Below are 23,314 nucleotides of genomic sequence, written 5' to 3'. Positions count from 1 at the left end.
TCAGGCACACACTGCAAAAAATACTCCTGCCCTTGAGACATTAGGGGATAGCCCATTTACTTCCACTTCCCCCCAGTTCCTTGGAAAACCACTCTCCTTACTAGTCCCCAGGCTGAGTGGGAAGAAAAGAGCATGCCACCCTCCCAGTGTGTGCCCAGTGGCAAGGCAGTATTTCCAGGTGAACATGGGCCCAAGCCAGAGGAGCATCTTGTGTTACACTCTGACTTGCTCTGATTCTTCATATATGGTTCTTGCTTCATTCAGACTCTTGGAGATCAAGGAAGACCCGGTGTGGGTGGTGAGAATTCTCGGGATGGGAGAGGCCTCCTGCTTGTTCCTGGACAAGAATTCCCCTACAGCCCACCCAGTGGAGACTTGGCCACCTCTCCTCGGGGTCCCTGTCCAGGGGTCTGTCTCCTGCTTCTGTTTCCACTTTTCATCCTTTCCTCTAGGCTTTTTCGTTTCCTTATCTGTTTGCTTCACATGACATGTGTTTAGAGGAGTCTAGCATACCTGTTACAGCTGAACCCCTCTCTTCTTGTTTTGCAGTCGGGAAGACGTCTCTGATCACACGGTTCATGTACGACAGCTTCGACAACACATACCAGGTGAGGTTCTGGGTGCTCATGCCTCCCCCACCATGTCTGCAGCCAGAATGGCTGCCCAGAGACTATGCTGGCCTCTCTCAAGGTCTTCTAATGCTGGACGCGCGCACAATGGTCCTGGGGTCCTTGGGCATCTGTTCTGCTTGAAAGACCTTTCCATCTGTGCATTGGCCTCAGTCCAGTGAAGACCCAAAGCCCTTTTGAAAATCCAAACCTTGGTAAAAGAAACACTTTCAAGAGGAAAATTGTAAAAACAGAGAGAAGACACATTTTAGTCTCTGTTCTTTTGCTCCCCATGGACAGTGTTTGGTTATGTGCAGGGTCATCATGTAGAGGAGAGTGGATAGGTAAGATGTAAAATGAGGGAGATGAAAATTAGAGCAGTAAGAGAACTTGCTCCTCAAGCATGATTATTTTTGCTGGACCCTGCACGCATGCACTGTTGCTAAGGCACTTCCTTCCTGGAGAGGCTGGTTCCACTGCTGTGCATGGGCAGGAGGCTGGACAGAGTGAGCTCCATGGCTTCTGGCTCTCAGGAGTGGTTTGGGGCCAACCAGTGGCCCAGAGGTGGCTCCAGCTGGCCCAAAGACTGAGCTCCTCGGTGTCAATAACATATCACTCTCCTGAAATTACTGGTGAGTCAGGAGGTATGTGCAGATGAAATGAATTTCCCCTGCAACTATAGCTTTTTGCAGAAGGCACCAAATTTAATCATCTCAACTGTGTTTAAGGAATAAAAAAAGATATTGTCTTCCGTAACAAAGGGACAAATAATAATTTTTCTAAGCTAGTGAATTCTGTAAGATACTAGTTCCAAGAGATGTTAGCTGGTGTTACTCCAGAAGAAAAGATAGGTATGAAGGCTCAGTGCTTATACAGATTTAGGGAACACTGGTAAACTAAAGCCAATTGACTTTTCCATTGCAGGATTTCTCAAGACTTTTACTACATCGATACATGGTTTTGATTTGCTGAAAGAGGGATATGGGTGTCAGGATCTCCCAGATGTGTTTGATCATGGAATCCTTTTGTTCCTGAGTCCTCAGAGGACAAGTATTTACAGCACAAACTGGGGAGCTCTGTGCTAAGAGGTCCCTCTGCTTCCCTGGCTTTACAGAGGATGCAGAGCACAGCTCAGTGCAGATTACCGTTCTGTGTCTGCTCTTTGGTCTTGTCCCCTCTGGACCAGTCATTGCTTTTGCCTCCAATACAGCCACTCTTTCTGCCCCCTCTCATTCCCTGCTTTTCCTCTGCTGTGTCTGCAATACCAGACAACTAGCGGCCTTGGGAACAGTGGGTAAGAACGTGCGGCTGAAGCCAGGACCTGTCAGATCTGCTCCTCCATTCATAGGCCCAGCACAGGGCCTGGCCATAGCTGGTGGTATCAGGTGCCTGCTGGCACCAGAGTGGCTTGGAGAGGCATCCTCTGCCTTGGTTTTCAGACCCCACTAGGCTCTCTGGGAGAGGGGCCCTGAACTCTCTGCACGACCCAGGTCGTAGGCTGTAGAGTGTCTATCTTGGCCACACTTTGTCTTCGTTGTGTTCTCTCTGCAGGCCAGGGCTTTGTATGACTTTGTACAATAGCAGGCTTGCCAGGGCCTCCTCCCCATAAGGGGGCCTCTTCCCACATCAGTCTTCCTTCGAGATTATGGTTCTAACAGACTTTAGTTCTGAAAGCCTGGGTATTCATTTATTTGTGTATGTGCATGTGTTTGTGTGTGAATGACCTCCAGATATTATTTTGATTATTTGATTTTTAAAAAAAATACTAATTTATTTATAACGCCTCTTGTTGGTGTCCCATTGAAAACAATGGGACTCTTGGCTGACTACTGTTCTTGACAGTAGGTAGCAGCATATATGGCTTTTGCAGTGACTGGTGATTCTCATGGGCATGGATCAAGGCCTCAACTCCCCCTCATGTCCTTCGAGTTTCTCAGAATCTCCTCCTACCTCCATCTCCAGTGTCCTCTCCCACTGCCTCCGCTTGCCCCACATCCTGTGGTCCAGCAGGCGTCTCTGCTAGCTGCTCCCCACACGGGCAAACAGTCACGCCCTCCACACTTTGGCTCATAGTGTTGCCTCTGCTGGAATGACCTTCCTTCTCCTCTCCTTAGCTGTAAAAAATTCTTCTGACTCATCAAGGCTCTGAGCACTTGTTTGCTCTGCATATGGGGCCCTCTCTCTTCTCTCTGCCACGGCCCTCTCTGCCCTGGCACATTGTCCTCAGGTCTCCTTTAGTCTCCCAGTTCCACAGGAACTCCAGTGTGCTCTGGCTTCTTGGACGGTCTCTGTTTGGCTGAAGCCAGGACCTGTCAGATCTGCTCCTCCATTCATAGGCCCAGCACAGGGTCTGGCCATAGCTGGTGGTGTCAAGTGCCTGCTGGTACCAGAGTGGCTTGGAGAGGCATCCTCTGCCTTGGTTTTCAGAACCCACCAGGCTGAGAAGCCTCAGGGGCCAGATGTCTTGGTGAGAAGGGGAGAAAACCCAAAGGGAAGCAAGACCTTCACCACCTTGGACTTTTTTGCCTTTGTTATTGCAGCAGATAGAATTTCTTTCCCAATGCTCTTTAAGATGGTAATTAGGCTGGGAGGCCAGGGATCCAATTCTGTGTACACATAGGCCATTTTAATGAACTCTCTGGAGAAAGAGAGGGGGAAATGGTATTATTTTGTTTTTCTTAACATGGTGGCAGAGACATTTGGGAAGTAGACAAGATCCCCAAGGGCTCTGGGGAATATTCCTAGTTGTCCCTGACCACTCCTCACCAGCCCCCTCAAACATCTACTCCATTAGCCCGCAGGGCCCCTCACTTTCGCATAGCTAAGATGCTCAGTTCCCTGGACAGAATCCTTCCTCCCTTTCTCCCATCCTTTTGTGTGCCTCACGCGCTGTCTCTCATCCTCCGTGTCCCTCATTTACTCATTCTGACAACAGATGTCTGTCACATGCCTTCTCTGTGTTTGGAGGGACAGCGGGAGAAGATGACCTGGCTGCAGAATCTGGCCCTGCCTTCAGCCAGGGCATGGAGGGCAGAGGGTGTCAGATCTCAGCCTGGGTGGCAGTCAGTGAGCCCTCTCTCCATCTGGGGCTGAACAAGCCTGAGGCCCTAAGGGGCTGGCGTGAGGTCTTGTGAAGACCAGGGTCGTGCAGAGTTGGATTTCCTTGTTCCACCTCTTGGAAGGGTCCTGTCTGCCTGGCAGGCCACAGAGAGAGGCCACCTTGTCAGCTGGCAGGCCTCAGGAGAGCAGGTCCCCTGCCACCTCTTGCCTGGCACTACCCCTGCTACATACACACATGCACATCCTTGTTCTCCTCTTGGCGTGTTTACTAACCAGCCTCTCACCACCCCTCCCTTTACCTCATCTAAATCTACTCACCTGAAGAAGCCAAAAATCAAGACTTTCAGCCTGGTGAGATTAACGTCTACAATAATTCTCTTGTATAAAACACCAACTAAAACATTGCTTTCAAAAGTAGTTGTAGAAGACACCTTTTGGTACCTGCACTGTGATGAGACTTGATCTTCTGTGTAGGCCACATGAAACACATCTGCAGGCTTAGTCCTTAGGCTACCTGTTTAAAACCTGCACTAGCACCATGATGGGAGGTTTCACGCATCTGCAGGTGGCCACTGGGATGAGAGGCCAGGATTTGGAAGCAGCACTCTTCTGGGGCTTCTCATAGGTCCTTCATGGGCTCTCTGTCTTGGCCATACATTAGCATCACCTACAGGGGAGATGGCCTAGAGATTCACAGGATGGGTCAGACAGTAGCATTTTTTAAATCTCTGAGGTGATTTAAATGAACTTTTAGCCAAGGCCTGAGCCAGTGGCCCATTCTTAGATCTCCTACAGCAGCACAACCTAGGAGACACTGACCTAAGGGGCTGCTCCTGGGAGAGGCCCCCACCTGCCGGAGCTTACTCAGCTGTTCCAGGAGTACAGGACCACTCCTAAGGGACTGGGAGGCTTTGCCTGTGCTGGGTCACTCCGAGGATCCCACGGAACCTCTGGGAAAGGAACAGAACAGATGTGTCCGCTGTGCCGGCACAGGCCAAGGGGTTGCCTAAGGGACCCGCACCCCCTCAGTGATCTGCACCATAGTTGCCAACTGCTCTGCCCCGAGGCTTTCCTCTCACTTCTGGGCTCTGGATTGGTTTTCTGAGTTTTGCCATAGCAAATTGTCACAAACTGAGTAGTTTTATACAACAGAATTTTGTTTCTCACTGTTCTGGAGGCCAGAAGTCTAGGACCAAGGCTGAAGGCTCTGGGTTCCTCTGAAGGGACTCTGAAGGCTCCTGTGAGGCTCTGGGAGAACAGTCCTTCCTTGGGCCTCCCCCCAGCTTCTGGCAGCTGTGGCTGCAGCCTCTGTTGTGAGGCTGCAGAGCTAGAGTCTCTGCCTCTGTCTTCATGTGGCCTTCTCACTGGGCTTCTGTGTAGTCTGCTCTTCTTGTGGGGACACCAGTCGTTAGATTTAGGGTCCTACCCTAAATACAGAATGATTTTTCATCTTGAGATTCTTAACTAATTCCATTTATAAAGACCCTATTTCCAGATGTCATGTTCTGAGGTTCCAAGTGGGCATGAATTTGGGGTGGATCATTATTTTCAACCCATTATGGCACCCCCAGTTTGATCCCATCAGGGACCAGAGCTTCTGGCCTGGGCCTCAGCACCATCTGGAGCTTCAGACAAGGCAGGGATCAGTGGCTGTTCTAGTGGACACAGAAGTCTTCCTGGAGAGAGTGAGGGACGATTTGACTGTAGCTGCGCTGGAGGGAGGAATGATTACGTGCTGAAGGAGAAGCATTTGTGGAAGTCCAAAGTGTGATGGTCCAGCACTGTGTGTGTGTATGACGGGGAGGGGCCTGCCTACTGCAGTGGAAGGGAAGAGTGGGGCCTTTGGATGGATTATTGGCAGGCTGCATTTTCATGTTCATGGGACTTACACACTTTTGTCTTTATGGGTTCTTTGTTCCTTCCTTCATTAAATATATATATATGAAGTTATATTTAATAACTTGTTAAAAGAATATATAATCCATACTAGATTCATTATTATATATTTATTATTATATTCATTTTTATCTTGATTTTAAAAGGAATTAAAATTTAAAAGTTAAATATTTTCGTGGTCCCCTGAAAGTACCATAGGCCCTAGGCTCTTAGCCTGCCATGCCTCGTGGATAAGTGGGCACAGACGGTTGGGATTGTGGCAGGCCCTGGAAGCTCAGAGGGGCTTGGGCTTGTAAGGCAGGAAACAAAGCTGTTGAGGGTTCCTACTATAGGCACTGGTGGGATCGAAGATTTCAGACTTTGTAGGAGACAGATGTGGAGCACTGGGCTGGGGCAGAGGGGACAGTTGCAGGCGGGGCCCACATAGACTTGGATGCAGCTGCGTGTGACAGGGCAGGGCATAGAGAAGTGTGATGGAGCAGTTAATGCAGGGCTGCATGGGAGCTAAGTGAGGAGCCTGGGCTGAGGACAGAAACACCACAGGGCAGTGAAAGGAATGAGTGAACCGAGGATCTTAGGGTGCAGAAGAGGGAGAGGCCGGGGTGGGTCTTAGGTTTCTGTCCAGACACCCTGGAAGACTCTCAATGCCATCAGCACAAATGAAAATGAAGAGTTGAGTAGGAAGGGCTGATGGAACAGCCAAGTGAAAGTGTTTGAGAATTTTACATGGGGTAGACCCTCCAGTGGTTGCACAGAATCTGGATCCCCAGAGTCCTAGGAACTGATGAGTCTTGTGGGTTGGTATACAGAAAGGAGGAGCAGACAGAGGGGCCTTTCTCCACAGAATCTAAGATGCCACATGTCCCCCCCGTGTGATGTTCAGGTAACCACGCAATACCTGGGGGAGACAGGGATAGGATCTTCTGCCCCTGGTTGAGGTGGTCAGAGTGAGGTCACATACCAAGGACAAGGATTCAACATTTTCCCTTTTACCTCAACTCTTTCTTTCTCCTTCAGAATGATGCCACATGCAGAGGAGGCCTGGGTTCCAATCCCAGGTTTGTCACTTAGCTCAGAGACCTTGGACCAGCATCCCCATTTCTTAGTACTGCATTCTCTTTTGCCCTGGGAATTATTTGGATAGGATTTAACCCCTATTTCATCTAGACCAGTTGCCTCAAACTTTAGCACTAAAAATGTGGTTAAATTGTATTTAGACCATAGCTCGCATCAGTCTTAAAATCTAGATGATGGAAAATCATAGGCCAGAAGTACTGTTGACACAGATGTGCATTACTATACACCATATAGAGAAGCAGAACAGAACAGAAAATTGAGGGACACCTGGGTGGCTCAGTGGTTGAGCGTCTGCCTTTTGGCTCAGGTTGTGATCCCGGGGTCCTGGGACCGAGTCCTGCATTGGGCTCCCTGCAGGGAGCCTGCTTCCCCCTCTGCTTATGTCTCTGCCTCTCTCTTTGTGTCTCTCATGGATAAATAAAATCTTTAAAAAAAAAATCCAAAACACAGAAAATTGAAGGCAATAGCAGCAACTCTCCTGCCAACTAGGTCGATAGTGATGAAATGAAGCTGACAAGAGCTTACTAACAAAGTGTCCTGCTAGGAAATCATGGGCCTCCCAGCCATCCCTGTGCTTACACCTGGGCAGTGCTTGGCGACTCTGCCAGATGCTGCTGTGCTTCTGGCAAAACACTGAACTCTAGTCCTAACTTAATTCTAGCAACATGATGATTTTATTTTCATAGAGTGGAGTTCCACCTTTGCAGACATTAAGTTCTGTGGTCAAAATATGAGGCGACAGTCATACAATGAAATCCCCCTGAATGCCGGGCATCTTGGCAAGATGACCTGGCCCTCTGAGACCCACCGGAGTACCACTGGTCATCCACGTGCTCCTTCTGGAGTTCTGGACTGAGGGCAGACCTGGTCTTGCTCTAACATCTTTTCTTTCTCTCCACCTCTCCTCTGTCCTTTCTCTCTCTCATCTGTTGAGCATATAACAAATTAGGAATGTGGTTACCTCCTAGTACAGAAAACTGACTAATGGTGGCTTGAGAAGAGAGGGTGAGATTTTCCAGGTACAAGCGGTCACAGTGGGACTTGAGGTGGCACGGCTGCACAGTGATGCTGTCACTCCCTGCGCTCTTGCTCTCACTCTGTTCCTCTTTCTGGTGTGTGGGTTCTTATCTGCATGTGGGCTGGCTTTTGCTCCAGACATCATCTCTGCATTCAAGGCAGGAAAAGAAAGCAAGAACTTTCCTAGGATCTCCTCCCCCTCCAGCAGACCGCAGCTTATGTCTTAACCAGCCAGAATTAGGTCGCCCAGTCACCCTTAACCCCTGGAGAGGCTAGAAAAGCAGAATTTCACTTTTATTGTCTTTAGGCCAGCAAGAGGTGGAGTAAGAGGTGGCTGGGGTTATTGGGCAAGCTCACCAGCAGCAACTGTTACGTTTCATAGATTAATGGAACTCATATTGCAGTTCTCTGCCCTAGAGGTCAGGAGTCCATCCTGTTCACTTTGCAGGTTACCCTTATATGGTTCTTAGACACCCTCAAAAGTCCACCACTTTTGGAGGAGCATCTTTTGCCCTGTTAAGGAGAGGAGGGCAAAAGATCCTCCGTGCTTGGATCCTTCCATGACCTTTTGAGAAGCCTCCAAGGGAGCATCAGGCCACACACATCACTGAGCATCTCTGTGGCTTTTGAAGGGATCGACCGATTTGGATGAAATTTAACATTTAATCCCTTAGTTAAAGGCAGGAGGTGCATACTCCTTGGTTGACCTTTCAGACCGTAGGAGATAAAAGAGCAATTGATAAGTACTTAAATTGGGTGGTGACAGGCACAAGCCACATTCCACTGGGAGGAAAGTGACTGTGCAGGCTTTGAGGCTGAAGTGGCTGAAAGGAGCCTGGTACCTGTGCCATGACCTCCTGAGTCAGCATCCCCTCCCCCAGAGCACTCTGCTGAGCAACTGGCACAGACGGATCCTGCCCAGCATGTTTTCCCAAGGCTGCCGCCTCCTTCCCCCACAGTGCCCACTTGCCAGTCTGAATCCTAAAGTTTTGCCAGCCTCATTTGCATGCTAATTTGCATGACTCTACCCTGTACTCTCATCTGATGGTCAGTGCAGAGCACAAACAGCCGCTTCATTGTTGAGGGCTTGTCATGCCCAGCTGCTTTCTGCCACTTATGGATGCTTCCCCAGCCATGGGCCAAGGCCTGGCCAAGGCTAGAAAAAGACACAAATACACTCCTTTCCGTGAGTTCTCTTCCTGAGAAGAGTCTTGAGTCAATTTATGCAAATCATCATGCAGATTTCCACTGCGGACTTTATTACTGTGTCTTGTCAGAATGTGGATGCAAAATTATATTTCATAATAAATGCACACAGCGAAAAAGATTCCAACGAGTGCTTCAGGAGACATCTCTTTTCTTGGAGATCCACTGGGCTGATGGTGGTCTCGTACAGAGGGAGGTGGGCAATGTCATTCTGTGCTCTGTGTCTGAGCCCCCATGGACACTGTGATACCACCTTCAGGACAAAGTGGATGTAGATGTGGCTATGAAACCTGTGCTTGTTAAGATTCCTCATATTTTGTATAAAATGAAATGCTTGCCCTTTTTCATAAGCAGTGCAGTGTGTAAGCACGATATTAAAGGAGTAACTAGTGGAGTGTAGAGTGCAGCCCAACCTCCTGGGAAGGGGCATCGGGCAGCACAGCTGAGGAGGGGAGGGGAGGATCCGGGGAACTGTGGACTGGCAGGAGGGCCCCCCAAATCAAGCCTGCTGCTCATGTGTCTTGATATCCTGCTTACATTCCTGTGGCATAGTTACCAGCAAGACTTATTTATAAGAGGAAACAAAGTACAGAGAATGAATACTTTGAGTCAGACTCCATGCCAAGCTAGAAGAGGGATGTGGTCTCCTTTAGAACTCAGCCAGCCTTTCCTGAAGCCCTGGGAACACTAGTTTATTGATAAAGGATGTTATGGAGATTACAAGCCCAACGTTTCCTAGAGCAAGGAAGCTTGGGAAATGTTGGGTTCCATGTAATTGTTCATGTTTCTTTCGTGCAGGACTTCTCAGAGTGTTTACTGCACCAGTGTGTTTTATGGCTCTCCCCTAGGAGCTGGAATATGCAACCTTTCTCAGAAACATTTGATTACAGTTTACCTTTATCCTGTAGATTGCCGCATGGGGATGCATTTCCCATAACCAGTCTGAGAAACTTGGGAGGGTCTTCTGTGGAGTGGGTTTCTAGAGTTTCTTCCGGAAATCCTCTGGTGGGTTGGTCATTTGTGTTTTTACAGAGTACCTTTGCATAGTCTAACACACGTGATCTGCAGCCCTTAACGGAGGCTATGAATATACCCATTTCAGAGAGGAGAGGCTCCCAATCCAGTGCTCTTCCAAGCCCATCACTGAGTACTTAGATCCTGCAGAGCACTGGGAGAGGTCACTAAAAACAGCCCGTGATCCATCCGGTCCATTTGGCAAAGGTGGTAGCAGCATCCTCTGGGCCTGGCCATGGTCAGCCTCAGGGAGTCATTGAAGGCAGCCTACATTTGCTGGCAGAAGTCTGACCTTTCCCTCTCCCCAAAGGTCCATGAACTTCTGGTCTCCTCAGCCTCTCAGCCTCCTGGCATCACCAGGCTATGTGTATCTCATGGATCTGGGCTTTGCCTTCAAAGCAGAAGTGACTCCCTCTGCACCCCACACTCACCCACACAAGCACCATGTTCCTGTCAACACACACCCCCCTTTATGAGGCATGCTGGCCTTTAAGAGGGAATGTGGGGGTGGCAGGTAAGAGGGAATCACTGAGGTTTCTACCTGGGTGGCTCGTTCTTTTTGCTTGCTGTCCTCCTATTGTCGTGTCGCGTTGTGTCCTATTTCTGTTGATCTGTTTTCACATTCAGTGTTTATGTGCTGTCAAGCCCATGAGTGATTTTAAAATTTCAGATATCTGTTTTTTAGTTCTAAGTTTGTATTTGGTTTTTCTTTATAGTTTCTCTTTCTCTGCTGAGATTTTTTAAATCTGTGCCTTGGTTATGAGTGTATCTATATATTTGAGCATAATCCTATTAGCTACTTTAAACAACTTGCTACCTTCAGTAGCTGTTCACCTCAGCGTTGGTCTCCACCTCTTTTTTTTCTTGAACATGGTTGGCACTTCATATGCTGAATAAATCAAGATTTATCCTACATGTTGTGATTAAGACTGAATTGTTTGTTCCTTTGTAAGAGTATTGGTTGGATCCAAATTCTTCATTGTCTTCCCTGTAGGCAGTAGGTAGGCAGCAAATTAAAGTTTTGTTCAGGGATGCCTGGGTGGCTCAGTGGTTGAGCATCTGCCTTTGGCTCAGGTTGTGATCCCTGGGTCCTGGAATCGAGTCCCACATCAGGCTCCCCACAGGGAGCCTGCTTCTCCCTCTGCCTGTGTCTCTGCCTCTCTCTGTGTGTCTCTCATGAATAAATAAATACAATCTTTAAAAAAATAAAGTTCTGTTCTGATTTGTTTGTTTTGTTTTCAGTTTTAGGTAGGCTGCTTGGGGTCTGCACAAGCAGAGGTAGTGGCAGAGGGAGAGGAAGAAGCAGGCTCCCTACTGAGCAGGGACCCTGGGATCATGACCTAAGCCGAAGGCAGACACTTAACCAACTGAACCACCCAGGCGCTTGGGCAGCTTTTGTATATAGAATTTGGAGTGCCCTCTCTGTGGCTTTCTTGTGGTTAAGATTTTGCACATTTTCTGGCTGTTGTGGTAGCTTTGGGATCTGACTTGTTTCTCAAAAAGCAGACTCTGGGTTTCTTGCCAAATTTTAGCAACCCCTGTGCTCCAGCCAGGGCTCCCCTCAAGTGAGCAAGCAGTCATAAAAACAGGAGCTTCACCCAGGGCTGTCCCCCCCCCCCCTTTTTGCAAGTTGACTCCCCTCCAATCCCTACCTGCTTTTGGTCACTTGGCAGTGCTTTCAGATAGTTGTTTGTTGTGTTTTGTTCAGAGTTTATAATAGTAATCTGCAAGAGGGTTGGTCTAATAGGAGCTCTGCCATTAAGGAAATCAGAACTGTCCCATTCCCTCCATCTGGGCTTCCCCCTCCACACACGTTTCCCATCCTCCACTGCACCCCCTTTTTCACCTGCTAGAAAGTTAGTATTCACTTCAGGACTTGCATAATTCCATCATCTTGCCTCAGGAAATTAGTTAGAAGCTGGGTCCCTCTCCTCTTCATGTTCTTCTCACTACACACTGTTCCTTTCCATCGTCAAGGAGCACAGCCCTGTGTGCTAATGTTAGCTCCTCTACAGGTTGGAGGTTCAGCTCTGAATAGGTATTAACCATGTGAAAGAGCATTCCAGGGGAGCATTCCAGCTACTCATGGGCAGGAACAAGGGCTCATTCTGCTCTGTGACTAACACATAGTAGGCATTCGAGGATGAGAAGGTGAAGGAGTATTACTTACTTGCAGTGTTTGCCAGAAAGGAGCTGCCCAGGGCCTGACAGAGATGGGCTCCAGCTGGCAGTGCTGTGGGGCCAACTGCTTGTGCCTTGTGTCTGGGAAAATAGATGATGCCAAGGAGCTAGAAATTTCCTGGTAACCAAGGCTCAGCCAAGGCCATCTTAAAAGTTCTTGTTTTTGCTCTGTCTTTAGAGAGCGGACTTTAGTTGTCCTTGTTAAAATGCAAATGAATTTCCTCTGAAGTGGGCTCTGCAGAGCTATTATGGCTAATGACCATAAGAGTCTGACAGTAGGAAGCCAGACAGGATGTGACCCCCACGTAGACCCAATGACAGCTTCAGAGCACAGTGACAGCTTCAGAAGCGAAGGGATTTCAGGAAGCAGAGGAAATTCAGCGGAATAGTCAAAAGCAGAGGCTTTGCAGTAAACGAGACCTGGGTTCAAATCCTTGGAGATACTGCAGGTTTGGTTCCAGACCATGTGATAAAATGAAACATGAATTTTTTGGTTTCTTAGTGCATATAAAAGTTATATTTATACCACATTGTAGTCTATTAAGCATATAATAACATTAGGTCTAGAAAATAACATACATACCTTAACTTAAAAAACTTTATTGTTAGAGTGTCTGGTCAGTTAAGCGTCTGCCTTCAGCTCAGGTCATGATCTCAGGGTCCTGGGATTGAGCCCCACATCAGGCTCCCTGCTCAGAGAGGAGCCTGCTGCTCCCCTTGCTTGTGCTCATTCTCTCTCTCTCTCTCTCTCTCTCTCTCTGTCAGATAAATAAACAAAAGCTTTAAAAGAAAATAAAAAGGACTTTATTGTTATGACATGTTAACCATCATCTGAGCTTTCAGCAAGTTGTAATCATTTTGCTGGTGGGAGGGTCTTACCTCAGTGTTGGTGGCTGCTGACTGATCAGAGTGACAATTGCTAAAGGTTGGGGTGGCTCTTAAAATAAGACAACAATGAAGTTTGTCACAATTGACTCTTTCACAAAGGAATTCTCTGTAGGATGTATGCTGTTTGATAGCATTTTACCTGCAGTGGAACTTCTTTCAAAATTGGAGTCAGTCCTCTCAACCCTGCCACTACTTTATCAGCTAAGTTATGTGATGTTATCAATCTTTATTGTCATTTCAACAGTCTTCATAGCATCTTTACCAGGAATAGATTCTATCTTAAGAAACCCCTTTTTTTGCTAATCCATAAGAAGCAAGTCCTCAACCATTCAAGTTTTATCATGAGATTGCAGCAAGTCAGTCCCATCTTCAGGCTTCACTTCTAGATCTCTTGCTGTCTCCACCACATCTGCAGTTAAATACCACCTGAAGTCTTGAACCCTTCAAAGTCATCCATGAGTGCTGGAATCAACTTCCAGACTCTTCTTAATGTTTATATTTTGATCTCTTCCCATGAATCACAAATTGTCCTAGTGGCTTATAGAGTGGTTAATACTTTCCAAAAGGTTTCAATTTACTTTGCCCAGATCCATCAGAGGAATCACTATCTTTGGTAGTGATTTACAAATGTAATTTACAAAATGTATTTCTTAAATAATAAGACTTAACAGAATTATAACTTGATTCTTGGCTGCAGGGTGGCTGCTGTGTTAGCAGACACAAAAACAACATTAATCTCATTGTACATCTCTATCAGAGCTCTTGGATGACTGGGTGCATTGTCAACGAGCAATAATATTTTGAAAAGAGTCCTTTTTGCCGAGCAGTAGGTCCCAACAGTGGGCTTAAAATATTCAGTAAACCATGTTGTGAATAATGTGCTATCCTCCAGGCTTTATTGTTCCATTTATAGAGCACGGCAGAGTAGATTTAGCATAATTCTTTAGGACCGTAGGAGTTGGGAATGGTATATAAGTACTGGCTTCAACTTAAAGTGACCAGCTGTGCTGGTGCCTAACAAGAGAGTCAGCCTGTCTTTCAGAGCTTCCAAGCTAGGCATTGACTTCTCCTCTCTAGCAATGAAAGTCCTAGGGGTACCTGTGTGGCTCAGTCATTTAAGCATCTGCCTTTGGCTCAGGTCATGATCTCAGGGTCCTGGGATGGATGGAGCCTCGCGTTGGGCTCTCTGCTCAGAGGGGAGCCTGCTTCTCCCTCTTCCTCTGCTCCATCCCACCGCTTGTGCTCTCTCTCTCTCTCAAATCAATCAATCAACTGCTACCTAGCTAGCTATGAAAAAGTCCAAGATGGCATCTTCTTCCAACATACGGCTGTTTCGTCTATATTGAAAATCTGTTGTTTAGTATAGCCACCTTCATTAGTTATCCTAGTTAGATCTTCTGGATAATTTGCTGCAGCTTCTACCTTGCTGCTTCATGTTGCACTTTGATGTTATGGAGATGGCTTCTTCCCTTAAACCTCATGAACCTGTACTGAATTCAAGCTTTTCCTCTACAGCTTCCTCACCTTTCAGTCCTCACAGAACTGAAGAGTCTGGACCTTGCTCTGGACCAGGCTTTAGCTTAAGGGAATGTAGTGGCTGGTTTGTTCTTCTACTCAGACCACTAACACTTTCTTCAATTCAGCAATAAGGTGGTTTCATTTTCTTACTGTATATGCGTTCACTGGAGCAGCACTTTGAATTTTCTTCAAGAACTTTTCCTTTGCATTCACAATTTGGCTAACTGTGTGGTGCAAGAGGCCTACCTTTCAGCCTTTCTCAGCTTTTGACACCTTTCATCACTAAGCTTAATCATTTCTAGCTTTTGATGTAAGAGATGTGCAGCTCTTCCTTTCACATAACACTTAAGGCCATTGTGAGTTATTAATTGGCCTGATTTCCACCCTGTGGTGTCTCAGGGAATAGGGAGGCCTGAGGAGAGGGAGAGTTGGAAGAATGGCCAGTTGATGGGATACTCAGAATACACAACATTTATCGATTAGGTTCACTGTCTTATCTGGGTGCAGCTCATGGCACTCCAAAATAATAACAGTTGCAACAGCAAAGATCACTGATCATAGATCACCATAAAAAATATAATAATGAAAATTTTGAAACATGAGAATTATCAAAATGTGACACAAAGACACAAAGTGAGCAAATGTGATTGAAAAAATGGCCCCAATGGACTTGCTCTACACAGAGTTGCCACAGACTTTTAATTTGTTTAAAAAAAAAAAAAAAAGAGTTATCTGCAAAGTACAGTAAAGCAAAGCATGGGACAATGAGGTATGCCTACAATAAATTATAGAGATTCTTGGATTCTGTTACCTTCCTCTGAAGAGTGTTTGAGTTTTATTTTAATAGGCAGTTAAATTATGGAGAGCTAATCTTTTTGGGAGGATGGGGCAGGATTACTTATCATGTTTAAATTTTGTTAAGATAGGTCTCTCTTGGTTTTTCCCTCAGTCCTCTGGTGTGACCCTCAGTCCTGCGATGATACCTTTCCTCCCAACGCCAGCCCTTCTGGGTTTCCCGTGGAAAGCCTGAGGTGTTTACCAAGCCCCTCTAACTTGTAGGACTAGGAAGTTACCTCCGGAAAAATTGGTTAAATGTTGGATCTCACTTCGTTCTCTTGCCTTCCTTCAAAGCTTGTAACCCCTCCATTTTTCTGCCTGCTTTTGCTCACTCTTCAGTGCTTAAAAATTATTTCTTGTATTTTTCCACAGTTTATAATAGTTATCTGTAGGAGGGTTAGTTCGATAAAAACTACTCAGCCATTATTGGAAACTAATCATAGGAATATATTTTGGGGCAAAGCTGATGGTTCAGCCATTCCCAGGAACAATGCCTGTGCTTTGGCAAAAATGTGTACAGTTACAGGAAGGTCTGCTGTGGCTCAGTGGCCTGGCTTGTTGGAGACAGAGTAGTCAGTTAAGAAACCAGATATTTCTCTGATGTGCAAGAAGCATGAAAGTAGGACTAAAGGTGGGAGACAGCTGGAAAGGGAGGAGGTAGAGAGGAGGTTGGCCTCTCCCAGACTTAGTTCTTCAGTACCGATGATGTGGTCAGGCTTTTGCAGGGGGGCGGGGGGGGGCAATGGAAATAAAATATGTGGGTGTCCAGTAATGGCAGTTATGATTGTAGAGGCCACTGAGTTGAGCTTTGCCAAGGCTTGATCCAGATGGCACAATTCTTGTCATGTCATCTGGTGACTTCTCAGTCCTCCATGGAAGCAGAAGTGGCTTGTGCCCACATGAGATAGATTGGGGTTGTTACTGTTACACTATCATCAGTAATATCACCATTGCCATCCATGCTGCTTACCTTTGAGGGGTATGTTTCTCCAAGGTTCTTTGCTCTATTAGTTAGACTATTGTTAATCTGTGTTAAAAGAAACCCAAAATAACAGTAGCTTAAGCAAAATTGAAATTCCATTCTCTCTCGCACAATAGTCTGGATGTAAGCAGTCTAGGACACTGAGGTAGCTCCCCTAGGTCAGGGACTCAGGCTTCCTCCATCTGGTTGCTCTGTCATCACTACTATATCACCTTCATCTGGATGGGCCAGCATGACTCACCACTACCTGTCTTCATTCCAAGCTGCAGGAAAGGGAAAGAGGGCAGCTGTGAGCATGTCACCTGCCCCCCATCATCCCAGAAGATGCATACATCACCTTTACATCCCACTGACCAGAATTTAGCCATCTCCCTGCAAAGGAAGCTGGGAAATACCATCTTTATGGGGGTAGCCATTGATCCATCTACATATCTAGAATCCTATTACTGTCGAAAGGGAGACTGCATATGGGAGGATAGCCAGCAGTCCCTGCCACCAATCCTGAGGTCACACACCTGGTTTTCAGCTCAGGGGTCACTTTACAGAGGAGCTTGCCACTCCTGGGGCACTGATGAAGGGAGAGATTTCCACGTGGTCTGCACAATTCTCCTTAAGGGTATCTGGAAACAAGGACTGTCACGCTTCATTGATGAGTGAACATTGTGTGACTTAAGGAACAAGGCTGGTTCCACAAGCCACCTGTCAATTCCAGACTTGTTCCCCAGTGACTACACCATGTAGGAAAGATGTGCACGTTGGGCTACAAAGAGCCCAAGTGATACCGAACTTGTAGTGTTGACCCTTCCAGCTCTGCCTCTGACTCGTGAAGTCACCCCAGACGTGCCCTCTAACTTCCCTGATCTTTCATCTCCAGTGTAAGGGCTTGGATGGAGTTATGTCTAAGGTGTATGTTTTAACACCCGTGTTCTAGGATTGTAAGATTCCTCGACACTCCAGGACTCTGCATTAGGGCAGACTTCCAGGGGGGATACAGTTTAACTCCTTTGTGGAATGATTTGGAGGTCTGAATGTACATGAACATGCTTGCAGACAGCCTGGGACCTGCAAACATGGGTTTTTCTATCTCCTTGGGCTTCCCTCCATTGTGGTTTTTGTAATCAGAAGTCACTGCAGTTTCCCATACAACTAAGGTTACTTTTTAATCTTATATTTTTGTTTAAAAATATTCTATTTCTGCTTCTAGAACTATTACACGTTAATCGGAGAAAATGGAGAAAATAGAGGAAATTATAAGGAAGGAAGCAAAAAGAACTGCCCATACTGTCGTCATTCACACTGGTGTTTAGTGTGTTCTTTTCATTTTAGTATCCAAGAAAATATGAAAAATACTTCTCCCTACTTAAGTGCATCCTGTTGGGATTACGCTATACGTGATATTTACAACCTGCTCTTTTCTGCTTGATGACTGATTCCTCAGGTCCTTAAATACTTTTTGAGAACACGATTTTAAATGGCTGCTAAGGATTCTAACCACATGGGTGTACCACGCTGTACTTTATCATTTATCATTGCCCTGGACATTCAGGCTTTGTCATCAGGCATTATTATTAACTGCATAGCAGTGACATCTCCATATCACACTGACAGTGTCTTAGTTCCTATCCTAGATGCTGTGGGGCAGGTGAGCCTAGAGAGGTTGGGTGGCCTGTCCAAAGCCACATAGTGAGTGGTGGGTCCCAGCCATCTGGCCACAAGGCTGACTATATCCTACCCAGCCACCTCTCCCCACTGCCAGAAAAGAGAGGGCACAGGGGTGTGCTGGGGACAGTTGGCTCCTAATATGTTGGTTTGGAAGAAAAGAGTCAGTGTGGTTTCCCAGGGAGATGCTGCTCTGGATGGTTTGTTGTGTCCCTGAGGAAACCCAGCTGCTCTCTTCTGCCCACACAGCAGCAAGCCTTGCTCCTGCTCCCCACTCTACCCCTGCCTGCTGGGGGCAGTGGTGGACCAAGCCTGGGGGCCGGAGTTCCAGGAGCCCGGAGCGGAGGCTGTGAGAGAAGGGAAGCAGGTGAGGTCAAGCAGGCTTGGGCCAGGAGACCACCCAGCTTCTGCTCCTCGAGGCTCCCACCTGAGGAAGGCAGGGGATACACCTATCAGAGTGGGGAAGTCTCCTCGCCTGGTTCTCTTGTCCCCTTCACAGAGCAGTTTTGTCACTCCCTGAAAACCTGTCCTCATCCTTACTTAGCCCCAACCCACTTCCTCTGAGAGGCACAACTGGCTTCACTGTTGACAGGGGGAGGCAGGGACAGCAGGGCAGGACTTGCCTTAGGCTTGGCATGGGTGTCTCTTCTTTTGCTGGCTATCACTGCCTGCCTGAGGCATTTCAATTTTAACCTTTCCCTGTTTTTCTCTAATAGGCAACCATTGGGATTGACTTCTTGTCAAAAACCATGTACTTGGAAGATCGTACGGTGAGTACCTGACTTTAGAACTAGAAGGACAGAGAGGGCTCCTTTGGACTTATCAGCTGAGGCCATTAGCTGGGCAGCACTGAGAGAGCCCATGTCTACCGCAGAGCTGGCAGGGCCGGCATCCCAGAGCCAGGGCCTTCCTCCAGCCCCCAGTGAGGATCACACTGACCTCCCTGCCTTCCGTGTGACAGGTACGGCTGCAGCTCTGGGACACAGCCGGCCAGGAGAGGTTCCGCAGCCTGATTCCCAGCTACATCCGGGACTCTACAGTGGCTGTGGTGGTGTATGACATCACAAGTGAGTGTGGGTCCAGGGTGCCAGAGGGAGGGTGGCTCATAGAGGCTCTGGGGCCTGTGTGCATGCTCATGTGTGCACACGTGTATGCTGTGTATGCTTGTCTTCTCACTGCAAAAAGATGGGTCCTTGGTGGTGGAGGGTGAGTTGCCTTTGAATACGAGCATGTTTTCCACCTTCCCCCACCATCCTGTGACAGGCATGGGTATACAGGATTGAGTTGGGCCTGCTCAGAGCAGGGGGCTGTGTGTAGAGGTAAGCGGAGGTGCCCATGAGGCTGGCCCTGCTCCTATCACTCTGTGTCCTCATTGGCCCTGATGGCCAGAGAGACCCCTGTGGAGCCACTTCAGTATGTATATATGTCTGGATGGGAGAAGACACTGGTCTCTGGGCCAGCCTTGAACCAGCAGCCATGGTTTTGTCAGCTGACATCCCAGCTCCTCAAAGGGTCTCCTCTGAGGGGAGGCCAAGCAGGTCTGGGAGAGCCATGGGTGGGCTGCATTTCCCACACAGTGTGGCTCCTCTGGCCAGGGCAGCTGTTCTTGAGAGGAAGACTTATTTCAGGGAGAAGGGGTGGGGCCTGGTGCAGCCTCAGCTGCCCAGACAAGTTAACAGGACACACCTGATAAGCCCTGGTGCCATGGTCACACCTGGGGTGGGAGGACACCCGGGTGCTGTCCACAGTACTGAAATCACATGGGGAGGCATGTGTGCTCCACTGCTTTGAGCCTGCTGCCCTTGGCCCTGCCCAGCTCCTCTTTCCACCCCTCCATCTGACCACAGGCTCCCCCCACACCTGAGTAAGGTGGGAGCTGGGTCCTTCGGCCTGGGTTTGTGCAGCCTGACACAAGCAGGATGCAGCGCAGGCTGGGAGCAACCGAGGCTTCCTGGGATAGGCCATCTCCCCTGCCTTCAGGTGTACGGGTGTTGCCCTGCAACCACTCCCCAAGGTCTGTCACATCTTTTTTTTTTTTTTAAAGATTTTATTTATTTATTCATGAGAGAGAGACAGAGACAGAGACACAGGCAGAGGGAGGAACAGGCTCCATGCAGGGAGCCCAACATGGGACTCGATCCCAGGTCTCCAGGATCAGGCCCTGGGCCAAAGGCAGGTGCTAAACTGCTGAGCCACCCGGGCTGCCCACATCTTCTGAGAAAAAGGCTGCCTTCAAATGGCCTTACCTTTTGTGGCCATTGTCTCTCTTGGGGCCACCTCTCCCCTCCTCTTACTTGCAGATCCTGAGAGTTCTCTTTGGAGACTCTGGCCCTTCCCGAGCACCACCCTCCTCGGTCAGAGCCCACTGTGTAGGGCCCGCCTCCCCCAGGGTCTGTTGTGGCTCTCCACCAACACTCACACACACGCACACACATTTCCAAGCTCAGCCAAGTCCAGTGTACCCATTTCTCACTCTCTGTTCTGCACCTACAAAGTCAGGTCTGATTCTCAGGTGGGCTCCTAAAACCACTAGTCTGTGTAGCAAATCATGACAATGACCTTCCAACAGGAGGACTCCCACCCTGCCCCAGGGGGTGGTTCAGCAACACGAGGTTTCTCCAAGGCCGTGGGGCAGCAGCTCCACAGACACCCATGGGCCCCCCACTAGAAGGCCCAGACCCACTGGTCTGGGTGTGAGGATGCACAGCCCCCCTCCCTCCTGCTCCTGGTCTCATGCCCCCTCCCACTTTGCCCTCTGTCTGCTCAGGCAGACTCTCATTCTGTTGTCTCCCCACTTTTCCCACCCAGATCTCAACTCCTTCCAGCAGACCTCTAAGTGGATCGACGATGTCAGGACAGAGCGGGGTAGTGATGTTATCATCATGCTGGTGGGCAACAAGACGGACCTGGCCGACAAGAGGTAGGTGTGAGGGTGCAAGGTGTGGGGTGCTGGCAGGCCTGGCCCACCCTCTCCTCTGCGGCTCCTCCTGGCGAAGGAGTTCTTGGATGCGTGAGTGGTGAGTCTGTGCTTCTGATGTGTCCCCATGCATCTGAGAAAGGCGCCTTTGGGCCACTGGAGGCTGTGAGAGCCCTGGGAGACCCTTGTGTACAGTGTCTCAACTCTGCACCCTACCTCACACTGTCTGCAGGGGCGCTTCTCCATGAGAGGTCTATGGAACCCTATGTGCCTGGCCGTGCGCAGCAATGGGTGGTCTGGGGCCCAGCACGGCCACAGCCCAGCTGCAGATGGCAGTCCCTCAGGCCCCAGTTGGCTTCTGCTTCTGCATGTATCTCTGCCCCCACGAAATACTTGCACTGGTGTGAGGGTACTGATCCCCAGGAGTGAACGTGCAGAATTTCCCATCTGTGGCTGTGTCTGGGTGGTCGTGATGCTTCCTCCGGAGACGCTGCTCCATGGCTGCCTCCATAGACAGGGCTCACTTAAGTGAGAATACACTTTGTCCTACATATATACTTTGTCCACTCATCCCGTGGGACCCAGCTTGGTCAGATAGAGCAGCAGGTCCTGGACGGTGGGCTTCCTCCAGTGTGCTCTGACCATCTACAGAATTATCTGCCTTCGAGCCTACTCTAATAGAGTCCTGTCTTTCAAGTAAGGGAAATGGGGCTCAAAGCCCAGTTCCATCACTCAGTAGCTCTAAGTACAACCTTGAGGCAGTCACTTTTAACCTCACCATCTGCCTGTGGAAAAGGAGACTGCTGACACCACCCAGAGAGGCAATATGTGGCCCAAAGTGCTTTCTAGACACAGACACATGGGATGGTTGATTGTTAGGAAGGGCAGGCATGGGAAGGTCCCTGACCTTCCACAGAGGTCTCTTCCTGAGCTGGGAAGCACCACAGAAGGAAAAGTGGGCATGCTCATATCCTGCTGTGGCCCTGTGCCCTTCATCCTGGACGGGAGCCCTGTCCTCAGCTGACTCATGGGCGAGGCCCTCATCTCAGCTGCTCCCTCCACCTCTACCAGGGGCTCATTTTGCCCTCTCCCCTCACTCACAGGCAGATAACCATCGAGGAAGGGGAGCAGCGTGCCAAAGAACTGAGTGTCATGTTCATCGAGACAAGCGCAAAGACTGGCTACAACGTGAAGCAGGTAGGATGCACCTGGCGCTGGTGCCAGCCAGCCTGGCCAGGGAGCCACGTGTGGCTTCCAGCCTGGTTAGTCATGGGCCTGGCTCTGCCTTGCCCTGAGGGGCTAGTGAGCAGGTTGGGGCAGGCCACCAGAGCACCATCAACCCCACTTCATGGGAAATGAGCTAACCTCTAGAGCTGGTAAAGCACATGAGAGAGGGTAAGAGCACTCACTCTCTGGGGGTGTCTCGAGCATGTCATCCTTAGCCACTTTACCAGACTCATGGCCGTGTAACATGCTGAGTGTCTGGCCACCAACTTCCAGGTGACAGCAGCAGCATTTCCCTAACATCTTACCTCACTTGGGATGGAGGAGTGGGAAATTGAATCTGACCAGCATTTTGGGGTTCATGCATTGTGCTTGACAAGTGCTCAGGGCTGTGGAGGGCCAGGTGGGCTTGGAGCTTACAGAGGGAGAGGCCTGGGGAATCAAGATGGTCAGAGAAGCCCTGGAGGAGGTTACTGCTGAGCCTCGCAGCAGTGGGCTTCCCTAGGACCATGGACCTCTAAGGGTGGGGATCCATAGGTCAACAGACTTGGGTTGGCAAGGGCTACCCCTCCAGTCTTCATACACCTCCTCAGAAATAAACGTAGGCAGGACAACTCTGTGATGGTGGCAGCCCCTGTGACTTTATCACCGTACAGATCCCAACCGTTCTCTTGTCCACCTGCCATGTTATGGGTCTCTTGGCCTCTACGTGCATCATTGCTCCAGTTCACGGGGTAACTACACCTGCTGCCAGCTCTCGCTGTTTAACATGTCCACGGGGAAGCACAAATGCAGCTGCATAATCACCTAGTGTCTTTAAAGACTTTAGAAGTGTATTTCAGTCCTGAATGATTTCCTTTATACCCCTATGTAACCGAGGTCACATGCTTATAAGGAGCCTGTTGGCTTCAGCAGGCTGCCAGAGAGGTCTTTGGTTCACAAAAGGTTAGGAGCCCCTGTCTTCAAGGAAGAGAGGACTTGAAGAGGTGAAGAGGGAAAGTGTGTTCTCTGCAGACAAGGGTAATGTGTAAGCAGAGATGCGGCTGGAGGGGTGCGTGACATGGGGAGGGGACTCTGAGTGAGGAGCGTGGCTTGGCAGGGGTGTTACTTCTTCTCTGCCACCCCTAGCAGTGCCTGGGAGCATTACACAAGCTGCCCATCAGCTGTTGGCCTGGATACAGTGATGGTTCATCCCACATGGACAGTGCCCATGGCAGAGGAGTGGAGAAA

General features: G+C 48.8%; 1 protein-coding gene across 1 annotated transcript in view; it reads left to right on the top strand.

Annotated features, from left to right (window-relative positions):
* RAB6B (RAB6B, member RAS oncogene family) overlaps positions 1 to 23,314 on the top strand; it is a 57,299-nt gene that overhangs the window by 26,240 nt on the left and 7,745 nt on the right. The window contains exons 2-6 of the mRNA XM_041734424.1: positions 550 to 608; positions 18,660 to 18,713; positions 18,905 to 19,010; positions 20,752 to 20,863; positions 21,964 to 22,057. Of these exons, the coding sequence (XP_041590358.1) occupies positions 550 to 608; positions 18,660 to 18,713; positions 18,905 to 19,010; positions 20,752 to 20,863; positions 21,964 to 22,057 (425 nt within the window). The remainder of the gene's footprint in view (positions 1 to 549; positions 609 to 18,659; positions 18,714 to 18,904; positions 19,011 to 20,751; positions 20,864 to 21,963; positions 22,058 to 23,314) is intronic.

Source organism: Vulpes lagopus, chromosome 19 (genome assembly GCF_018345385.1).
Source record: "Vulpes lagopus strain Blue_001 chromosome 19, ASM1834538v1, whole genome shotgun sequence".
Classification (NCBI taxonomy): Eukaryota; Metazoa; Chordata; class Mammalia; order Carnivora; family Canidae; genus Vulpes; species Vulpes lagopus.
The sequence above is the reverse complement of the archived record's forward strand: the minus strand, read 5'-3'. Positions and strand labels throughout refer to the sequence as shown.